The sequence below is a fragment of the Dama dama genome, chromosome Y (genome assembly GCF_033118175.1).
Source record: "Dama dama isolate Ldn47 chromosome Y, ASM3311817v1, whole genome shotgun sequence".
Lineage (NCBI taxonomy): Eukaryota > Metazoa > Chordata > Mammalia > Artiodactyla > Cervidae > Dama > Dama dama.
In genome coordinates, this window is record NC_083715.1 from 13,696,313 (window position 1) to 13,713,043 (window position 16,731).

Sequence of the window (16,731 nt, forward strand, 5' to 3'; positions counted from 1 at the left end):
AGATCAGTAGATTACTGGGCTTCCCTGGTGGCTCAGAGGGTAAAATGTCTGCCTGCAATGCTGGAGACCCGGTTTCTATACCTGGGTCAGGAAGATCCCCTGGAGAACGAAATGGCAACCCACTCCAGTATTCTTGCCTGGAGAACCCCACTGACATGGACAGAGGAGCCTAGTAGGCTATAGTCCACAAGCTTGCAAAGAGTCGGACACGACTGAGCGACTTCACTTTCACATCAGTAGAGTATTATCATGTGTTTAAAAATCTGCAACAATCTGGTAAAAAAAAATAATCTGGTAAAATTGTCTGCATTAAAGGTACATATCCAGCTGTTCTAATTCATGGTGTGAGTAAGCTTAAAGTGCCCTGGGTTTTCATGGTTATTTGTGGCCCTGACATGCAGGCTGCTGATCATTCTTTTCCAACCAGGAATTGAACCCGTGATCCATACAGTGGATGCTGAAAATCTTAAAATACTAGACCACCAGGGCAGTGCTTTGGTTTCATTTCCTAGATGATCTGAAAATCCATCAAAGTACAGTACGGACTGGTATGAACACAATAGATGCGAAAGACTGACTAGCAACTAGTAAACTGTATAATGTAGGTGAACGTGTGATTGCTCACTTCCACTTAAAATTCAGTTTCTCTCAGTGTCTGAAAACGCTCTTAATAAGGATGTTGGTAAATGAAAGATCTTGAAATCTGTTTCCGAGGGCAGTGATCCGGTTTAGACTTCCTAAAATGTGCTCCTGGAATTCTGAACTTCTACCTTGGTGTTCAAACACTCATTGATGTTTTTGCACGTTTGGTTTCTACAGTACATTTTTACCACAGAAGTACCAAAAGAAGAAGAAGTCTAACAGGCCTTACAAGAGTATAAGCCATACTGTCATTCCAATTACTCGATGGGCCTGTCTCAAAAGTCAAGAGATACAAATCAATAAAACTTTCACTTAAATACATTCATAGCAGAACAGTGAGACATGGAGGAGTCTTATCATCACTAATTCCTTACCAAGATAAACAACCATTTCCCACAAACTCCAAACCAAAACTTTGTCCTAGAGTGATACAGGACAATTAATGTGACCTCTAAATACACGGGCAACAAAACAGGCCTTCATTTTAAGAATGCTTTGCAGTGAACTAAAATTCCAGTGCTTCAGCAAGCTGGCTTCAACATGCTTTACTTCTATTAATGTACCAGCCTTGTGAGGCAATACACTTTAAACCTGTCTGCTAAACTTCTTAATACTATCACTGTACACCCCCTTGCTTAATAAAGGCTCATTATGGAGTGCCCACTGTCAAACCTAACTGATTTAAAAGACAAACAAACAAGGATCCAAAGAACTATAAAGTTTTTGAAAATTTAAAAAGGTTGCCATGGTGGATTCTGAATATTAAGGAATATTCAAACTCACGGATACATAGGCCTCAATATATATTCACGTGTTCAACCTTCTGAGACCTAAAACGGTAAAAGATCTGACTACTTTCATGTACAAAACATTAAAAAGCATACACACACACGGTTCAGCCTTGACTTACACCTCAGGGTCTTCACCCTCAGCTGCAGGGTCCTTAAACTGGATTTCATCATCATCTTCAGTTTCAAAGGTATCTGTGTCACTAAGTTCCACTAAAAATACAATAAGAGCATACGCTTAAAAATATAAAATCAAGGTGTTACTAGATTAATTGCCTATTTAAAGAAACAATACTGGATTACTACTAAAACACTGAAGTGTACAACAGACTGCTTGTAATCAAACTTCGATTCAACAGTTTCATTCCAAGAAAAATCTTCCCAACTGCAAACACATCACAGAGAACAAACTCACAATGAAACTGCTAAAAGAAGTTCACTGCCAAGTAAGTATTGATCTGATTCCCAATTATCTTAGTATTTCTTAAACGACCTAATTGTCATCAGAATCTTCACTCTTACTTAAAACCACATAACTTGATAATAAAATGCACTCTAATAGAGTAAGTAAAATTGCTATCATGTCCAAAATGTGCGTTTAGTGCACTTCCTCTTTTTGGTTACTAGAAGTATTTTCATCTTTCCAAGCTTACTAGAGGAATACTTTTGTCTTTAAAAAATAAAAGGGATATCTTTTAAAAGCACTCTCCACAAAACGCCACAACAGTACTCTGTATACGAAGAAAAACTGAATACTCCTCCACAAAAATCAATACCAGTACCATAACTGTTGTCATCGAGTAGCTGAAACCAGCTATATAATCTCTTAAGCATTGTTAAGAGGCATTCCTTTAACAACTCGTATGTATAAGTCTAGAGCCCGTAAATTTTTCATTCCCCACCAAAAGAATATACTGCAGGAAGATAATCCATTACTAAGTTCTTAATATACTGAAGTATTTAACACATAGTTAAAGAGGATTGAAGCATATTTGTAAAAATACATAAAGAGAGAGAATCCTGAAACAACTGCTTCACCTAAACACTAATTAGCAAATGCTATGAGAAGACAGGGAAATGTAAAATCTTTGATAATAACTACCATATTCTGGAAGCTCTCCATAAGCCTTCAGACTTCTAGCTTCATCTGCACTGTACTTTAAGATTACATCTGCTCTGTTATCCTTGGAGAAGAACAAGGAAGGATCAAAATTGGTTATGCAAAGAATCATCAGCTGTCTCATAAATTACTTTCAGATAAACACACTTATGTGAAACCTCACCATTCTCTCACCTTCCTTCTATCATCCGCACACACGCGCGCACACACACACACACACACACACACAAGTCCTCGTGATGAAGTCTGCATGCATGACCAAATAAAATATAGACTAGGAAAATGATGTATATAATGCACTGAATCAAAAGTACGAAAAGGAAACACGGCGGCGGGGCGGGGTGGGGGGGGGGGAATGCTGTGGCACTACTGTCCTTGTTCACTCTCTAACACTGTAGTTCTAAGTGAAGATGGTATTGTTACCCAAGAGAAACCTTTCTATCACCCACAGTTCTTAGAGTATCTTACTGATTTGCATTGTTTGTGGTGATTTAAAAAGATACCTATATTCTCCTAAAACCTGACAGGCTTGGAGTGAAGTCCTTGTGTGTTTATAAAGCTCTTCTGTGTGCTTCTGATGCAAATATGCCTGTGAAGTACTGCCCTAACAAAGTTCACTTTTCTCCATTTTAAAGACGCCCAGTCACTGACAGAGCAAACAATTCTGAATGCTTACAATTAACCTAGAAAAGGCCTAAAGAAAGGCAACTGAAAATATCACAGTCATAAAACTGCAGTGTAGTAGAAAGCAACACTTCTCAAACTATAATGTGCACAAAAAAACATGTAGGTATTGTGTTAAAAGTCTCAGTGCAACTCAGTAGGGAAGAGATTAGCTAATAACGTACTAAGATACTTCCACAGAGTGGGGGTGCTGCTATTATCTTTACAATATGATTTCAGTAACAAGGGTTTGCAATTATCCACAGCAGATTAAAAATCAGAAGAGCTGTTTGTGGCTATCACTTTGAAGTCAGTACCTCAATCCCTTATAGGATTAATATAATTGTGGTTACACTGCCCGTGAAACAAAGAATTAAACTGGGAACTAACAATTTTTCCATTCCTTTCCGGGGTTATATGTAGTTCAACTAAAATAAATGCACATGAAAATGATGCACATTTACAGAGTCTATATTTTTACTCAGCACATATGAAAAATGGAAAGGTTATAAATGGATGATCCAGATCAGAAAAACATACAAAGGAAAAAAATTCAGTAAAGTTTCAGGATATAAAATCAATATGCAAAAGTCAGTTATAGTAGTAATGTGTCCATACTACGCAAAGTAATGTACAGATTCCATGCGATTCCCATAGAAATTCAAGTAGCAGTTATTTTCAGAGACAAAGCTATATGGAACCGCAAACAATCCTAACCACCAAAGCAACCTGGAGGAAGAATAAAGCTGGAGGACACACACTTCCTGCTTTCCAAACACAACTGTCCCAACAATATGTCTCCGGCATTTCACCAGTAATATGGACTCTTGGGACAAAACTCATCACTCAGAAATAAAATTTTTCAAAGACAATCAAAACCCATGAAGGGAACCAAGATCTCAGTATAGAAAAGACATCCTCTCCAATAAACAGTACTGGGAAAACAATACTTAACATATAGTGGACGCCTTTCTTACACCACAAACTGCCTGAAATTACCCTGAAGTAGATCAGAAATTTAAACACAGGCCTGAAACCCTCAAACTACTGGCAAGAGAACGCAGTGCAAAACTACCAAGTGCCGCTCTTGCTCTTTGCTTTTTGTATACGACACCAAAGCCATAAGCAACACAAGCAAAACCTACTCAGTGGAACTACATCACACTAAATCACTTTTGCACAGAAAAGCAAATTGTCAACAACAACTACAAAAAGACAGTGTACTAGATCGGTAAAAATATTTGCAAATGTTATGACCAATGAGGGGATAACATCCAATGCAGATAAATCCTGCCATCTGGAGCAACTAGGATGAAACCGGAGGGTAGTGTGCTAAGAGAAACAAGTCACACAGAGAAGGCAAACACTGTAGGACCTCACTTATATGTGGAATCAAGACTGAAGACACACTAATCAAAGTTCAGGGATGCTCCTAACCTCTCAGCTTCGAGTCACCTGGATTTTCTGCACGAGCCTGAAATGAAGAGCTATCAGTCGCCTGGCTTAGTATCAAAGGTATACCACTGCAAGCACAGGGCCTGAATGCAGAGGATGAGAGGCCTGCTGGTTTTTAATGAAACCTCAAACACGGGCTGTCTGTGATGTCATAAAGAAGCATCCAGTGGCCACAGGCAAGGAAAAGATTCATGCCTTACACAATCTGTTTCAGAAATCACTCAACAAACAATGGCAAGAAAAAAGCCCTGGGAGAAGAAATCGGATCTCCCGTCTCACCATGTTATATTTGCACTTTTGAGTTTTCAACAAAAACAGAAACAAGAACAAACATGGGACGTACAAAGAAAAAGGAAAATGTGTTCGCTCACATACCAGAAAATACGTAGGCAATACAAAGCATGACTGAGAAAGCCTACAAGCTGGACTTAACAGAGACATTACCTCGGGTAGCATGTGTGAAAAGAAGACAAGAAACAGTGTGCATAATGTCGTTTTAATTGTGAAGAATATTTCACTAGAGAATCAAGACAAACTTATTCTTTAAAAGAAAACTAGTGGAGATAAAAAAGTCGCTTTAATCACTAATAGAATGATCACACCAAAAAAATCAACAGGGAAACAGAAGACTGAAATTTACAAATCAGCACATCTTAATTATTTACAGGAAACATGACTTGATAATAGAATAGAGAGAGAAACATGACCTGATAATAGAATTATTGCACTTAAAATTTAACTGGGCACATGTGATGGGTTTGACTTCTGTCTCACAAGTCTTAGTACAAACACTGAGGTCATAGCGGGCAACTAACAAGTAGCTTTTTAAGCATTCATCTCAGATTTATAACATACACTCTAAATGACCTAGTCTATGTCTTACCCTTCTCCTACAAGCCAAACCCCCCCCCCCTTGGAGATTAGAGGTTTTGCCTGACTTAATTGCATCATCTTACAGCAGTGATTTCTCAAACTGCGATTTGAGACCTTGAAATTTAAAAACTGCAACTGAGAACCCAACATAAATTACTAAATTTTTTTTAGTGAGTAATAATGCTAATGAAAATCACTCTCATATGCTACTGTTCTATTTCAGCAAAGGGTAGTTTACAAAAGTATTTAAAAAGCAAAATGGGCGGAGTCCTCTGGTGGTCCAATGACAAGGACTCAGGGCTTCCTCAGATGTATTCTGGGTTCAATCTCTGACTGGGGATCTAAGATCCCACGAGCTTCAGCGCCATCAAAAATTAAAGGAAAAGACAAGTGAAAGGAAAATGAATAATCTAGCTCTGTGAAATATATATCATAAAATATGAAGATACCTTCTCATTTTACTGCAGAATACTGAAAACGTCAGCCTGCACCAGAATCACTGAAAACCTAGCACAGAGGCCTGAATACACCTGGACTTTAAAGAAGGACAGAAGGATGAGCTCTAGTATTTATCCAAAATTATAAGAGAATATTTATTACTTATTATATTTAAAATAAAGAAAGAAACAACCAGTCTTCCCACAAAACACATGTACCGTCAGCCAGCCAGAATCCTATCATCTTAAACACTGTGGATCATAACAAATTTGGATGCCAGAAGGATGAGACTCATAACTGGCTAGAACAGGTCAAATGCATTTTATTGCATCATCTAGATACTGATATTAATGATTCTTAAATTCAAGATTATACACTTACACGTAATTCTTACCTGATAGTCTCGAAGACCAACCAATATAATATCTGAAGAATTTATCCAAACCTATAAAAGAAAACTCATGCTATATTGTATGTAAAATGCAAACAATAGTGTTCAATGTAAAGCAATACTTAATACAAAAAATATAATTCATTCGGTCTGTGAGAAATATCTACTAATGAATTACAGCAAAACTACAGTTGAGTGTGTGTGTGTATGTGTGTGTGGTCTGTGTGTGTGTTGTGTGTGCATGTGCATGTATGTGTGTATTATCTGTGTGTGTGCTCATGCCTACGAGCATCTGAATGTACAAGAGCATAGTTCTTTGTCACGTGAATTACTTTTATTCACAAATCACTCTGGACATTTTCAGTTCTTTTCAACAAATGAAAATAAGTCATCTACACAAATACAGTCATCTAGTTACCAGTCGACGTCAATTCAGGTTCCCAAACCACTAACTGGAAGAGAATGACTCAAGAGAACAAAACTGATTTTTAATCCAAAAAAGTAGGGTTGAAGGAACTTTTAAACAATATGGTCAATCAACGTGCCAAAATTACTAAATAAGATGCTCTACCATGTTCCAATTTCAAATGTTCCTAACAACACATACAGCTGTTCCCACAAAGCAAAGTCTTACCCAGGACCAAATGTTAGGTTTAGTTAACAATTGGACTTCTGTTGTCTGAAAAATAATCTTCAGGTGTTTTATTTTTCTTGCTTTCTTTCTTTCTTTCTTTCACGGCTTACCATTTCCATTTGGTTCATACACGGACTCTGTCTGTTTCCGCAAGAGCAAACATTTCTGGCATAAGTCCAGTCTAGGTGTCACAAATCATTCTTTCTAAATCTAAGTCCTAGTATTAAAGTTATCAAGCATTTTCTAATTTTATGCGTTTATATTGCCATATAAATCACTATTCTTGAAGTCTTCAAGAATTCACCAAATTCAGTCACTTGGAAGCACAGATAAATGTTTTAAAGGTAAGCTTTGGACTAAAGGAAAATATACCTCCACACTGACCTTTTTTCTCAAGCTTCCTCGGATATGACATATCCTTGTCACACCGTCAAAGCACACTGCTTCCAACCGTGCATTTCCCAACATTTTGGTTACCTGGGCATACTCTTAGGAAGGGGCAGAAAAGAAAAAAGAAAAACAAAACCGTAACATACTGTCCAGTTTTCCTAAAAATGCAACACTTGTGATTAAGTTGGTAACTTCACTGTGAGTGCTAACTTTAGACCAAACCATAATTTAAAACAGAACAAAAGGTTCAAGTATGACAACAAATGAGAGCTGTCTCAGGGGACATATATTAATGTTATCCACAAAAATGGGAGAACTCTTAGGCTCTCAAGCAATGGCTACGGTCTCATTCAGCTAAACTGATGCACTTATCCTCTTGTTTTCTGAGCAAGTAAAAGTTGACAAAAGTGAAGCAGTTAATCCAAAATCACAAACGTTATTTCCACGAAAAGCTATCGCTACTGGGTATATTTAAGTCATCCACTAATTTGAGAAAATCAGTTCAGTCTTTGTCTTCACGACTGCATGCTCCACCTCTGCACACCAAAGTGGCTCACTTCAGACTGCGCCCTACATGCTGGCTTAGCAACCTCTCATGCTGCATATTTGCAAAATCTTGCCTCTCCTTTCCCTCATTAACTCTACTGATAAGCAACAGCAGGCTGATCACCAACGAACATTTGCTTGAGGACACACTGATGCTTATTCTAAAGTCCTTAATAGAGTATTTCAAGATAAAGCGTCAAATGCTTAAAGACAATTCTATCTAAGCATAGTCAAGAGGCCACCAGATTCTACTGTCAGTTGAAGACACTGACATAAGCATTAGCCAGCACGGGATGACGTCTTCTTGACTTTAAATGACAAACGCAGGCATCAGAATAGAGAAAGAAACAGGCAGTTAATATAAAGCAGGTACATTACTAAAGGTTTACTAAGGACAAACATCAAAGTGACAGCCACTGCAGCCACGATATTAAAGGCGACTGCTCCTGGACCTTTCAGGTATGATATAAATAAAGTCCCTGATGATTATACCGTGGAAGTGAGAAACAGATTTAAGGAACTAGATCTGATAGACAGAGTGCCAGATGAACTACAGACAGAGGTTCGTGACATTGTACAGGAGACAGGGAGCAAGACCATCCCCAAGAAAAAGAAATGCAAAAAATGCAAGATGGCTCTCGAGGAGGCCTTACAAACAGCTATGAAAAGAAGGGAAGTGAAAACAAAGGAGTAAAGGAAAGACATACCCATTTGAATGCAGAGTTCCAAACAATGGCAAGGAGAGATAAGAAAGCCTTCCTTGGCGACCAGTGCAAGCAAAGAGAGGAAAATAAAAGAATGGAAAAGATTTCTTCAGGACAATTAGAGATACCAAGGGAACGTGTCATGCAAAGATGGGCTCCAGAAAAGGCAGAAATGGTATGGACTTAACAGAAGCAGAAGATATTAAGAAGAGGTGGCAAGAATACACAGAAGTGCACAAAAATGATCTGCCCGACCCAGATAATCACCAAGGAGTGATCACTCACCTGGAGCCAGACATCTTGGAACGTGAAATCAAGCGGGCCTTAGAAGTATCACTACAGACAAAGCTAGTGGAGGTGATGGATTTCCAGCTGAGCTATTTCAAATCCTCAAAGATGATGCTGTGAAAGTGCTGCAGTCAATGTGCCAGCAAATTTGGAATACTCAGCAGGGGCAAGGGGACAGGAAACGTCAGTTTTCTTTCCAATCCCAAAGAAAGGCAACGCCAAAACCTCTCAAAGTACCGCACTGCTGTACTCATCTCATACGCTGGCAAAGTAATGCTCAAAATTCTACAAGCCAGGCTTCAACAATACATGAACTGTGAACTTCCAGATGTTCAAACCTGGTTTTCTAAAGGCAGAGGAACGGAGATCAAATTGCCAACATCCACTGGATCATGGAAAAAGCAAGAGAGTTCCAGAAAAACATCTATTTCTGCTTTACTGACTATGCCAGAGCCTTTGACTGTGCAGATCACAATAAACTGTGCACAATTCAAAAACGTTGGGAATACCAGCCCACCTGACCTGCCTCTTGAGAAATCTGTATGCAAGTCAGGAAGCAACAGTTACTGGTGGATGTGGAACAACAGACTGGTTCCAAGTAGGAAATGGAGCATATCTAGGCTGCACATTGTCAACCTGCCTATTTAACTTCTATGCAGAGTACATCACGAGAAATGCTGGGCTGGATGAAGCACAAGGTGGAATCAAGACTGCCGGCAAAAATTCAATAATCTCAGATACGCAGATGACAGCACCCTTGAGGAAAGATCCTCTTTATGAGAGTGAAAGAAGAGAGGGAAAAAGTTGGCTTAAAGCTAAACATTCTGAAAACAAAGATCATGGCTTGCGGTGCCATCACTTCATGGCAAATACATAAGGAAGAGTGGAAACAGTGGCTGACTTTAGTTTCGGGGCCTTGAAAGCCACTGCAGATGGTGACCATAAGCATGACATAAAAAGACGCTTGGATGGAAAGTTACAACCAAACTATACAGCATATTGAAAAGCAGAGACATTCCTTTGCCAACAAAGGTGCATCTAGGCAAAGGCTATGGTTTTTCCAGCAGTCATGTATGGATGTGTGAGACAGGACGGTAAAGAAAGCTGAGTGCTGAAGAACTGATGCTCTTGAACTGTGCTGTTGGAGGAGACTCTTGAGAGTCACTTGGACTGCAAGGAGATCCAACCAGTCCATACTAAAGGAGATCGGTCCTGGGTGTTCATTGGAAGGACTGATCTTGAAGCTGAAACTCCAATACTTTGGCCACCTGATGTGACGAGTTGACTCTTTCGCAAAGACCCTGATGCTGGCAAAGATTGAGGACGGGAGGAGAAGGGAACAAGAGAGGATGAGCTGGTTGGATGGCATCACTGACTCAAGGGACATGAGTCTGGCTAAACTCCAGGAGTTGCTGATGGACAGGGAGGCCTGGCTTGCTGTAGTCCACGGCGTTGCAAAGAGTTGGAAATGACTGAGCGACTGAACTGAACTGAACTGCTCCTTGGAAGAAAAGCGATGACAACTCTAGACAGCATGTTAAAAGGCAGAGATATTACTTTGATGACAACGCTCTGTACCGTCAAAGCTCTAGTTCTTCCAGTAGTCATGTATGGATGTGCGAGTTGGGACCATGAAGAGGGCTGAACGCCAAAGAGTTGAAGTGTATCAACTGTAGCGCTGGAGAAGACTCTTCAGAGTCCCTTGGGCAGCAAGGAAATCAAATCAGTCAATCCTAAAGGAGATCAACCCTGAATATTCACTGCAAGGACTGCTGCTGAAGCTCCAATACTTTGGCCACCTGATGCAAAGAGTCGACTGCAAGGAGAAGACCCTGATGTGGGAGGGAAAGCAGGAGGGGAAGAGAACAGGACAACAGAAGATGAGACGGTTGGATGGTATCACAGGATTCAAGGGATAAGCGTCTGAGCGAATGCAAGGGTATGGTAAGGACAGGGAACCCAGGTGTACTGCCGTTCACGGGGTCCCGCAAGGGTCACAGACATGGCTTAGTGACTGAGAAACAACTCCCCCAAAGAGATTCTTGTCTCATCTGTCATTATCCTGAAAGGTAAATGGGATTCCAACTATGGACAGTCCCTTGCATCACAGGCCATGAACCCAGCTCAGTACTCAGGGCTGCTACACAGGAGAAAAGAACAAAGAAAAGATAATGATAATTTAAAGACTGGCCCTGAAACACACTTCTAACGTAAGGAAAAAATATGAAGGTCAAAGACCAGATTATCTTTAGAAACACATCATGTTTCAAATAATCAATAAAAATATTTGTGTTTGTTCCTGAGCGTGTGTGTGTGTGTGTGTGTGTGTGTGTTTAGTGACTTGCACTATGCAGGAATAACTACATGGCTTTGTTATGAAGTGCTGGAAATGACTGAAACAAATGGACAAATGTTTATGGTGGTTATATATACACCAGCTCAACAACAGAGAATAGAATTTTCAATTGAGAGAAAGGTATGCACAAGAACTGAACAATATGCTAACTTCAATTCATTTCAACATCCACATATGGCTCCTGGCTATTCCTGAACAGGGGTTTGCCCAGTGGCTCAGCCATGAAGAATCCACCTGCAAACGCAAGAGACAAAGGAGACAACGCACTAGACTTCCGGGCCAGGATGAGCCTGTGGAGAAGCAAATGGCAACATACTCCAGTATTCTTGCCTGGAGAATCCTGTGGACACAGGAGCCAGGTGGGCTACAGTCCCCGAGATCTCAAAAGAGTCAGATGTGACTAAGCGCAAGCACTGGGGCTAGAACCGAGTACCTACCAAGTGACAGTATAATGCTAAGGTTAAATTTCCTGTGACCATGCTACTGGAGTTACATAGGAGAAAGGCTTCGCTCTTACGAGATGGAATATTTAGGGCTAAAGTCCATAACTGTATGTAACGAGACCCGCCTAGAAGAAAGTTTAATATGTTAGGAGGACTTTGACAAAGGAGGCAAGAATATACAGTGGAAAAAAGACAACCTCTTTTAACAAGTGGTGCTGGGAAAACTGGTCAACCACTTGTAAAAGAATGAAACGAGAACACCTTCTAACACCATACACAAAACTAAACTCCAATGCAGTAAGGATCTAAATGTAAGACCAGAAACTATAAAACTCCCAGAGGAGAACATAGGCAAAACACGCTCCGACATAAATCACAGCAGGATCCTCTATGACCCACCTCCCAGAATATTGGAAATAAAAGCAAAAAGAAACAAACGGGACCTAATGAAACTTAAAAGCTTTTGCACAACAAAGAAACTATCAGCAAGGTGAAAAGACAGCCCTCAGATTGGGAGAAAATAATAGCAAACGAAGCAACAGACAAAGGATTAATCTCAGAAATATACAAGCAACTCCTGCAGCTCAATTCCAGAAAAATAAATGACCCAATCAACAAATGGGCCAAAGAACTAAACAGACATTTCTCCAAAGAAGACATACAGATGGCTAACAAACACATGAGAAGATGCTCAACATCACTCATTATCAGAGAAATGCAAATCAAAACCACAACGAAGTACCATTACACGCCAGTCAGGATGGCTGCTATCCAAAAGTCTACAAGCAATAAATGCTGGAGAGGGTGTGGAGAAAAGGGAACCCTCTTACACTGCTGGTGGGAATGCAAACTAGTACAGCCGCTATGGAGAACAGTGTGGAGATGTCTTTAAAAACTGGAAATAGAACTGCCATATGACCCAGCAATCCCACTTCTGGACATACACACGGAGGGAACCAGATCTCAAAGAGACACATGCACCCCAGGGTTCATCGCAGCGCTGTTTATAATAGCCAGGACATGGAAGCAACCCAGATGTCCATCAGCAGAGGAATGGATAAGGAAGCTGTGGTACATATACACCATGGAATATTACTCAGCCATTAAAAAGAATTCATTTGAATCAGTTCTAATGAGATGGATGAAACTGGAGCCCATTATACAGAGTGAAGAAAGCCAGAAAGATAAAGACCAATACAGTATACTAATGCATATATATGGAATTTAGAAAGCTGGTAACCATAACCCTACATGCAACACAGAAAGAGAGACACAGATGTACAGAACAGGCTTTTGGACTCTGTGCGAGAAGGCGAGGGTGGGATGTTTTGAGAGAACAGCATCGAAACATGTATACTATCAAGGGTCAAACAGATCACCAGCCCAGGTTGGATGCATGAGACAAGTGCTCGGGCCTGGTGCACTGGGAAGACCCAGAGGGATCGGGTGGAGAGAGAGGTGGGAGGGGGGGTTGGGGTGGGGGAATACATGTATATCCATGGCTGATTCATGCCAATGTATGGCAAACACCACTACAATACTGTAAAGTAATTAGCCTCCAACTAATAAAAATAAATGAAAAAAACAAACAAACAAACAAAATGGTAGGAGGAAAATGTGCATGTTCCAAAAGAAAGAATAGAAGAAAGCACTGAAAATTAGTGAGTCTAAGTTATAAACAAAATATGGGAGTTGCACTCATATTTCATCTCCTCTGTGGGCTTAGCTAAATATGAAAGGGGAAAAAGTAAGTGCTTCAGTCAGTTATTTTACTCTTATTTTAGTCTGCACTTACTCAAGTAAGAGAGAGTCAACTATTCTGTTACTTTATTAAATATGATCATGCACTAGTGACATTGGAGTACTGAGGGGCTGAGGTCTTGGCATGGATTTCTCATAGTCTACTGAAAAATGAGTGCAAAAGTAGGCGATTTTCAATGTTGGCAGCCAGGCTTACTCTGCTCCAAACACTACAATTCACTGTCATTTATACCATGGTTATCCACAGAATAAAAACAGGACACCTTGTTTACAGAAATGCCACATTGTAAACCTGCATGAGAAAAGAAATAGTGTACAATAAATTAATACAGAAATTATGGAGAAATATAGGGCACTGTAAATGGGGAAAAGATGGAGATACGAGGGGCTTCCGTCGTGGCTCAGGGGTAGGGAATCCACCTGCCAATACAGCAGACACTGGTCTGACCCCTGGTCCAGGATGAACTCACATGCCTCCCAAAGACTGAGCCCCTGTGCCACAGCTATTGCGCCTGTGCTCTACAGCCTAGAAGCTGCAACTACTGAGCCCATGCACTGCAACTACTGAAGCCTGGTCTCCCAAGAGCCTCTGCTCCACAAGTGGAGAGGGCACCCCGATGGGAAGCTCGTGCATTGCAGCTACAGAGCAGCCCCTGCTGTCCTCATCGAAAGAAAAGCCCATGCGCAGTAAAGAAGGCCCAGCACAGCAAAAAAAAAAACAAAAAGAAAAACACATAAGCAGATAAAAATCATTTAGATGAAGAAAAACAAGGGAGTTATCAGACAACTCCTCAGCATTATGACTAAGACATGTTTCAGATCAAACTGTGAAATTCACATTACTAGAAAAGGTATAAGTAAAGAATTCTTACCTTGTCCATCTTCTTTAAAGACTAGGTCTCTATTTTTATATTCATTCTCCTTCTTACCCTTACGCTTGTTTCTGCCTCCTTTACCTAAGTGATTAAAAAGTGAATAAAAATTGAAATCTAATCATCTGTATAATAGTTTACAAACTCAACTGTAAAACAAACGAACATAAGCTTTGAAACTTTACAAAAACACAGGGGAACAAACAGGTTATCATTTAAATAGCAGGAAAATATTAACAGACCTCAAAAGAGATTTACAATTTAACCTAACTTGCTTACCGATTAGCCGCTTACCAATTGCCAATGACGTTCTTCTAAATCGCTTAACAGCTAATATCAACCACATAACACATTACCAGAGATAACCATTAGCATTTTTATTATCCATGCTTTCCAATTAAACCTGGATTCTATACATTCTCTTCCACAATTTACTTTCCAATTAATAAACCAAGACTACTCCATATATCTGTAAAGGAATGGAAACTGAAAAATCATATGTAGAAACGTCTTCAGTTTGGCATGAGCGTTAGCAGCTGGTTTAAAAGTCCCACAGAAGGAAGATGGGAGCCACCCAAGGCTGGACTGAAGATAACATTAACAAAAATGTATTGAACATCTATTAAGCACCAAGCTGTACTAAGTCAGCATTCATAAAGTCAGTCCTATTCTCTTCAGGATACACAACCCAATGTGGGCATCTGAAACTTCATTCCTAAAAACAGAGGAGGAAACAAGGACTGTTTCTCTTGTTACAAATGCACACTTATTTGTAAGCTAAAAGTGAATTAAATAGATTAGAAAAAAACAAGTAGAAGTGGTTTGTAATTTACATAACACATTATGAAAAAGAGGTTTCTAGAATTTGCCTGGATAGTTAGCAGGAAAACATTTGCTTGCTAGAGAAAGGCTGTGCCAGTTGGTTTGGGGAATGTAGAGAGCACTGAACTCAAAGGTGAAAAATTTGACCCAATGTGGCAAACCTTAAGGAAGCCTTGAGAGCTAACATGAAGTGTCAGGAATGAATAATGAAGAGAGGTTTGCTTCTCGTGTAATGTGAAATGTGGTGCTACTCTGAAGGAGATATTCTCACTCCTAGCAGTTCCAGTTTGCCAAGAGGCATTACAAGAGTATTAAACATGACACAAGAACAACTCAGGTCTCTAAAAAGGAGAATTCAAGGACTGACTGTCCCAGGGCTCTGCTTCAGTTAGCTCAGAAGTACCGTTTTGGAAGTTACAAGCAGAAGTACTGTCAAATCTGGTTATTTGTGAACTGTCTGACTCAGAATAAAGACAAATAGAAATACACAGTGCCAGCATCTATTTTACTGGATAAGAAGGCTGAACACGTTGGGATATGTGTGCGTTCTAAAGAAGGTTAAGGTTTGTGACAGGCAGAAGAAAGTAAACTGGCAGACATGAACCTAAACGTGCAACAGCGTTTTGCCTCCGTGTTTGCAAAGCAGTCTTTTCACCAGTAGTCAACCGCGCACAAAGTAAACTACTGACAAGTATTTACTAGACCCAAAGAGAGAATCAGTGTGTCACAAACAACAGCTAAGGGAGAGTCTTCGGAAGGGATGAAGGCCTCAGGGACGAAGCCTCAGCTGCACGAAAGTAGCCTTCTGCCAGTTTACTAACGGCCTGCAGTTAAACTGGCATGAATCCAAAACTAATCGTATTTTCAGCTCCGTGTAAAACTGACAAAAGCGGAGAGGAAATTATCCCGCTATGTCTACAGAGCGGGAGGAAGCAGGAGCCGCTTCCTAGCTCCTCTGTGGACTGTGGAGTCCGCTCAAAGACCTCAGCCAACCACACAATGGAGAAACTACCACTGACCGCGGCAGAGCAGACCCTGGTGCCAGGAAGCCGAGTCATTACCTTTATTCTTGGGCATAGCTGCAACGGCAGGCTCACTGTTTCCAAGCAGCTTCCGGTGCCGCTGCCGCTGGCAGGTAATCCTCCGAGGTTTCCAAGGAGCTAACCTACACACTCCGACTTGAGAACTCGCGCGAGAAATCGGAGCGCAGCCACGCCTAGCAGCAGCAAAATGGCGACCCAGCCAGTGTCACGTGGTTAACGTCACTTTCCCCGCCTCTGACGCTATGGGCCTATCCTCCAAGCACAGTCTCTTCCGCCCTACGGAGCACGTGTAGTCCAAACCCACTGACTTCCTGGCACTCAACAATGTGAGGGACGCTGTGACAGATTGCAGTAGACAGGTATAGATTTTTGGAGAACACTGCGCTGAGCGAGATGTGTCAATATAGTGGAGACCGCATGCATTTCCCCAACTAGAAAGGGCTTGAGCTGACTCAAACTACTGAGTAGACTTTTGCTATTTTGTAATAAGTGCTCTTGACCA

General features: G+C 40.5%; 1 protein-coding gene across 1 annotated transcript; it reads right to left on the reverse strand.

Annotated features, from left to right (window-relative positions):
• Positions 1-1,548: 1,548 nt before the first annotated feature.
• LOC133053612 (eukaryotic translation initiation factor 1A, Y-chromosomal-like) lies at positions 1,549-16,263 on the reverse strand. The gene is made up of 6 exons (XM_061138163.1): positions 16,248-16,263; positions 14,365-14,448; positions 7,389-7,492; positions 6,374-6,424; positions 2,533-2,614; positions 1,549-1,643 (listed from the first exon to the last, which is right to left on the reverse strand). The coding sequence occupies exons 1-6, from the start codon at positions 16,261-16,263 to the stop codon at positions 1,549-1,551; spliced, it is 432 nt and encodes a 143-aa protein (XP_060994146.1).
• Positions 16,264-16,731: the final 468 nt, after the last annotated feature.

Bases quoted from the DNA above. Each gene is read 5' to 3' on its own strand.
- LOC133053612 (XM_061138163.1), bottom strand. The intron at 7,493-14,364 runs GTAAGAATTCTT...CCCCTTCCTAAG, and splicing joins CTTTAAAGAAGATGGACAAG to AGTATGCCCAGGTAACCAAA. The intron at 2,615-6,373 runs GTAAGAATTACG...TTCTTCTCCAAG, and splicing joins TTGGTCTTCGAGACTATCAG to GATAACAGAGCAGATGTAAT.